This window comes from Colobus angolensis, unplaced genomic scaffold (genome assembly GCF_000951035.1).
Source record: "Colobus angolensis palliatus isolate OR3802 unplaced genomic scaffold, Cang.pa_1.0 Scaffold10, whole genome shotgun sequence".
Lineage (NCBI taxonomy): Eukaryota > Metazoa > Chordata > Mammalia > Primates > Cercopithecidae > Colobus > Colobus angolensis.
Genome location: NW_012110919.1, coordinates 23,265,169 through 23,270,432, shown reverse-complemented (window position 1 = coordinate 23,270,432; position 5,264 = coordinate 23,265,169). Strand labels below are relative to the sequence as shown.

General features: G+C 50.2%; 1 protein-coding gene across 3 annotated transcripts in view; it reads right to left on the bottom strand.

The window, feature by feature from the left end:
- The window catches only part of ALDH2 (aldehyde dehydrogenase 2 family (mitochondrial)), a 53,330-nt gene that overhangs the window by 43,002 nt on the left and 5,064 nt on the right, over positions 1-5,264 (bottom strand). Inside the window, exon 2 of one of the 3 annotated variants that reach the window (XM_011936635.1) lies at positions 2,924-3,031. The exons of the other annotated variants lie outside the window; for them this stretch is intronic. Coding sequence (XP_011792025.1) covers positions 2,924-3,031 — 108 coding nt within the window. The remainder of the gene's footprint in view (positions 1-2,923; positions 3,032-5,264) is intronic. 3 annotated transcript variants of the gene reach the window in all.

The following is a 5,264-nucleotide window of genomic DNA, read 5'->3' as shown; positions in this document are numbered from 1 at the left end:
TTTTAAGACAAAGTCTGGCTGTTGTCCCCCAGGCTGGAGTGCAGTGGCGCGATCCCGGCTCACTGCAACCTCTGCCTCTCAGGTTCAAGTGATTCTCCTGCCTCAGCCTCCTGAGTAGCTGGGATTACAGGTGCCTGCTACCATGCCCGGCTGATTTTTCTATTTCTAGTAGAGACGGAGCTTCACAATGTTGACCAGGCTGGTCTTGAACTCCTGACCTCAGGTGATCCACCAGCCTCAGCCTCCCAAAGTGCTGGGATTACAGACATGAGCCACCGCACCTGGCTGAATATGGGCTCTTTAGCTCCTGATTTTGTCACATGGGACAAGGACCTCACCCCTGTGTCTTTGTTTCCTCATCTGTAGTGTGGGAATCACCCTAGATCCCCCTTTATAAAGCCGCGTGAGGGTCTGAAGTCTCTGCGCCAAGCATGGAGTGAACGCCCAACGCTGTGACGATGGCAGGGTGGTAACAGAATGCTCCAGGAAGGAGTCGCTCAGGTAAGGGTCTAGCAGGAATCACCTTCCCAGGCTAAATTTGTTCCGCATAATCTCTATGGTGGAATCCGCAGCTGTGCATCCACAGGAAAGGCTCTGGCACCGGAAAAGAACATGGGTAAACATTAACCGGGGTTCTGGAGGCATGCTTGTGTGGTTTCATATTAGTTGATCTATCATTAATCTTTAGGGAAATGGCACCCTTCTTTCTTTCCACAGGAAGGCTGGGTCGTTTCCAGTGTGGGGACAGGCAGGACAATAAAGAGCTCAGGTTCAAAGTCAGGAGACTGCCAGACCTAAGTTCAAGTTGAACTATGCCGTGCCTGGGCAGCGGGCCCTGGGTGTTCGCTCCCCGACTCTGAGAGTCAGCTCCTCCTCTGGGTGCCTGTGGAGGAGAAGGGAGTTCCCAGGGCTGCCTGCTGGAAGAAGGGGGCTCACAGGCATGGGGGGCGGGCAGGCAGCCTGTAGCTGTTGGGTGAGCGTCCTTCTTTTCTTCCCTCTGCAGCATAGGCTCAGGGTTCACGCCTCACACGCAACTGCCTCGCAGCAAAGTACTTGGGTCAGCAGGGTTAGGAGAGTACAGAGAAGCACCAGGCTGGGCTGGGTGGAAGTAGGTCTGGTTGGCCTTGTACTGTCCCCAAGCTTCTCCTTCCTCCCTTACAGAGGGAGGAAGTCCACTTAGCCCTCTGCGTGTCATGGACACAGCTAACATTCACTAGCTACTCCTCAAGCAGTAGCCCCGCACCAGCGGTTCTGTGTACTTGGATTGTTCCCATTTAAACCTCATAGCAAACCTAGGAGGTGAACTTCATCCTCTCCACTTCACAGCAGAGGATGCTGGGCACAGAAGAGTCCAGCCACTTGGCTCTAGGTCACACAGCAGCAAAAGCAGAGCCAGGATTTGAAGGCAGGTCTTTGGGACTCCAAGGCCTGTGTTCTTTCCTCAGTTCTTCCAACGCCAACCTCCAGCCATAGCCCAGGTCTGCCTTCGAGGAGGCTGGAATTCTGATTCCTGAATCTCCATCTTTATGGTTTACTTACTGACTCAACACAGGTTGATTTCAAATTTTGATTCTGAGCCAGGCACAATGGCTCATCCCTGTAATCCCAGCACTTTGGGAGGCCAAGGCAGGTGGATCATTTAAGGTCAGGAGTTCGAGACCAGCCTGGACAACATGGTGAAACCCCGTCTCTACTAAAAATACAAAAATTAGCTGAGCGTGGTGTCACTTGCCTGTAATCCCAGCTACTAGAGAGGCTGAGGCAGGAGAACTGCTTGAACCTGGGAGATGGAGGTTGCAGTGAGCCAAGACGGCACCATTGTACTCCAGCATGGGCAACAGAGTCTCAAAAAAAAATTTTTTTTTTGATTCTGCATGTTGTAAAAAGCACCAACCTCAAAGCCAAACAGATCTGGGTTTGAATTTTTTTTTCTTAAATAAAGGTGGGATTTTTTTGTATTTTTTGTACAGACGGGCTTTCACCATGTTGGCCAGGCTGGTCCCAAACGCCTGTGCTCAAGTGATCCTCCTGTCTCGGACCCCCAAAGTGCTGGGATTACAGCCGTGAGCCACCATGCCCGGCCTGGGTTTGAATTCTGGCTCCATCCCTCACAGATTTGACCCTGCGCAAATCCCTTCACTTCCCAGATGTCTCACCGAATACTTCTGGGGGCGGCATGTGAAGGTTAAATGCAAGAATGGGTGTACAGTTCCTAAACTAGGACCTTGCCCGCAGGGGGTCGTGCAGTGTTCTAGATCTTGCAGCTGTCATAGCCTAAAGATTCTTAGGAGCGAGGGCCAGGTCTATACTCTTTATGTTGTTCCCTGCACCAAAGCTTACTAAATTGTCCTGGATTTTAAACTCTATTTTGCAAAGATCAGGAAGTAGGAAGGGGAGAGGTGGGCCAGTCTGGCTAAAGCCCCACCAGCCCCACCCCTTCCTCGCTCGGCTGGTCCCTCTGATTTAGATTAGGATCCTGGAAAGACCACACCATGGCATGTTTGCCTTTCAAAGCCCAGAATGTTCTCAGTCACCCTTCACCCTTGAATTAGGCTGCACTTTCAACAACCCACTCTCCCTTCTCCACTGATAAGATAAACCTGGGTCTGCCGAGTAGGACCCTGGACACGTCCTCTGGTTTACATTTCCCATTTCCCTTCTCCTAGGGCCAGACTCAGTGGCCTCCCTCCCCGGTGGGGGGCTGGGTAGGAACTGTTCTCACACTGAGTCTCTGCCAAAGTTCTGCTTCAAGTGAGGAGCAGCTCTCCTGAATAAACACCAGGGCAGACTCTGGGCCAAATGCTTTATAACCCCCTGACCCGAAACCCAAAACTCAACTTACATAATGCACTTAACCCGTACACTCTTGGGCGGGGTGGGATGCTTTATAACCTCCTGACCCGAAACCCGAAGCTCGACTTACATAACACACATAACGCTCTTGAGCGGGGTGGGGGCGTCCTAGCTCCCACTTCCTCTTTATAGTTTCTAGAAGCAGAGTGATGTCTGGAGTTGACACTTTCAATCTAGACTGTTGGCAAAACATAAAGATTTTCTATCAAAACACTCTAATTCCTACATATTTTAATAAATACGTCTCACTTTGTTTTGTAAAAGTTGGATTCATTCACCCACGCATTCCATAAGCTTTCACTGACAGCCCTGGCCAATCCAGCGTTGGAAGTCCAACAGCCAAGTCCTGGCTTCTGAGAGCTGAAGTCCTGCTGAGGAGAGGGCGCGGTAAACAAGCAAAACCAAGCAAGTGAGAAGCGGAAGGAGGCTTGGCCAGCTGAGAGGTCAGACGGTGCCGCTAAGCGGGGACCTGAAGGGTGACTGCTAGCAAGAGCCTGGGGACAGGAGGAACTGAATGGGCTGATATGGCTGCAGGGTGTAGGTGAGGGGAGAGTAGGGGGGCTCACAATTCTACCCACTGTGTGCCAGGATCTGCACTTGGTGCTGGGAGGACCCAGGAGACCGGGGAACCCGGACACTACCGTGTCCTTTCTAAGTGGGGGTAATAGACTAGCTATTTGCTAACCCGTTTTTCTCAGTTAGTTTCTCTTGGACATTATTCCACAGACAGCTCTGCCTCATGTTAAGCCACACAGCATTCCTCAACACGGTCAGGCCATGGTTTATTTAACGATTTCCTACAAATGCACTTTTAGGGCAAGTGATCATCATTCCAGCAACAGCTGTGGCGAATCCTTTCCCATGCGTTTTTGCAAACATGCGGCAGATTACTGTGTAGAAATCAGAACTACTGAGTTAGAGGGTAACAGGATCCCTTTTCACCTTGGATATCTTGTTCTCCATGCCAGGCAAAGACTTAGTGGTGATGGTGGTGGCCGAGGGGCTCAGAAGTTGGGACAGGGTCAGTACCCAGAGCAGGACAGCTGGACCTTGGGGGCGGAGGCCAGACCAAGGCCAGGAGAGAATGAAATTCCGGCCACCACCCCCAGACCTCAAGACAACGGGTGGTTATCATCTGCCCAGGGTCTCCAATGAAAGGCTAAACTGTGTTCATTAGTTCTGATTTAAGAAGGTAGGACACATTCTAGAAAGATTTCAGTTCAAGCTTTGAAGCATGAAAGAACTGGGCATGTTACCTAGGAAATCCCCGTCCCTGGAACACCTTATTTTCCCAGAGTGTGCAAGCTAATGGTGGGGTTTTGCAGCCTGGGATCCCAACGGCATGTGCTCTTTCACTTGCTAATCTGCTGTTAGGTAATTAAGTCTGACGGAAAGCAGATGCCATTGCTTGTATTACAAGATTCCAGGGAGTAAAGTCCAAGACAAACATGGAATGCCACATACATTCCCTCTTCCCCACACATCATCCAGAACCCCAGGTTAGTTGGGGATCAAGGCGAGGGGCAGCCATCTCCCCAGGCTTGCTCGTGACACTCCTCAACAAAGACTAACCGACGCCAGCCCTCCACCCCACTCCTCCACCCCAGGGCCTTTTTTCACCACTTCAAAGATGGAGGTTCGATTCTACTCTGGACTATTTGCCAGACAGGCGCGGTTTCAACTTGTCGTTCTGCTTACAGTTTGGCAACCTCTATCTTCCTGCAATGGACTGTCCCTGAGCCAATTTCACCACTCCCTATGCGTCCCCACGTTCCCACTCTTTTAAACTACCAAATACTTTGCAATAAGGCACTTTTGAGTAGAAATACTGGGTTCCCATTAAGCAACCCTTTACCTCACTTCTGGAGCACAAAACTGTATACATGGTTTCATAAATGGCAACCACTCATTATTGAATAAATATTTACCCAACAGTGATCCTATGCCAAGGTGCTAGGTGCCAGGAATGCAAAAGTGAACAATACAAACATGGCTCCCCCTCTCTGATTTTAAAATTCTGTTCAATCGTCCCTTAAATGTTTATTAATACATTCTTATGGTCTGATCATCAGTTAGTGAGGTCAAGTTCACACTAAGTTATAAGTTTGAAAGTGGGCTTCAAATTCTGCCCTGCCCAACCTTCACACAGCATGCCCTTAGTTATACTTAATGTGAACTTGACCTCCCTGAGCCTCAGTTTCCTCACCTGCAAGATGGGACAGCATATAAGACATATGGCTTATAGAGGTGCAGGTAGGATGAAGGGTGAAATGCAGGTAGAATTCCTCAGTAGAGGGCCTGATAGAAAATAGGTGATGAGGCTGGGCGCGGTGGCTCACGCCTGTAATCCCAGCACTTTGGGAGGCCGAGGCAGGCGGATCACGAGGTCAGGAGATCGAGACCATCCTGGC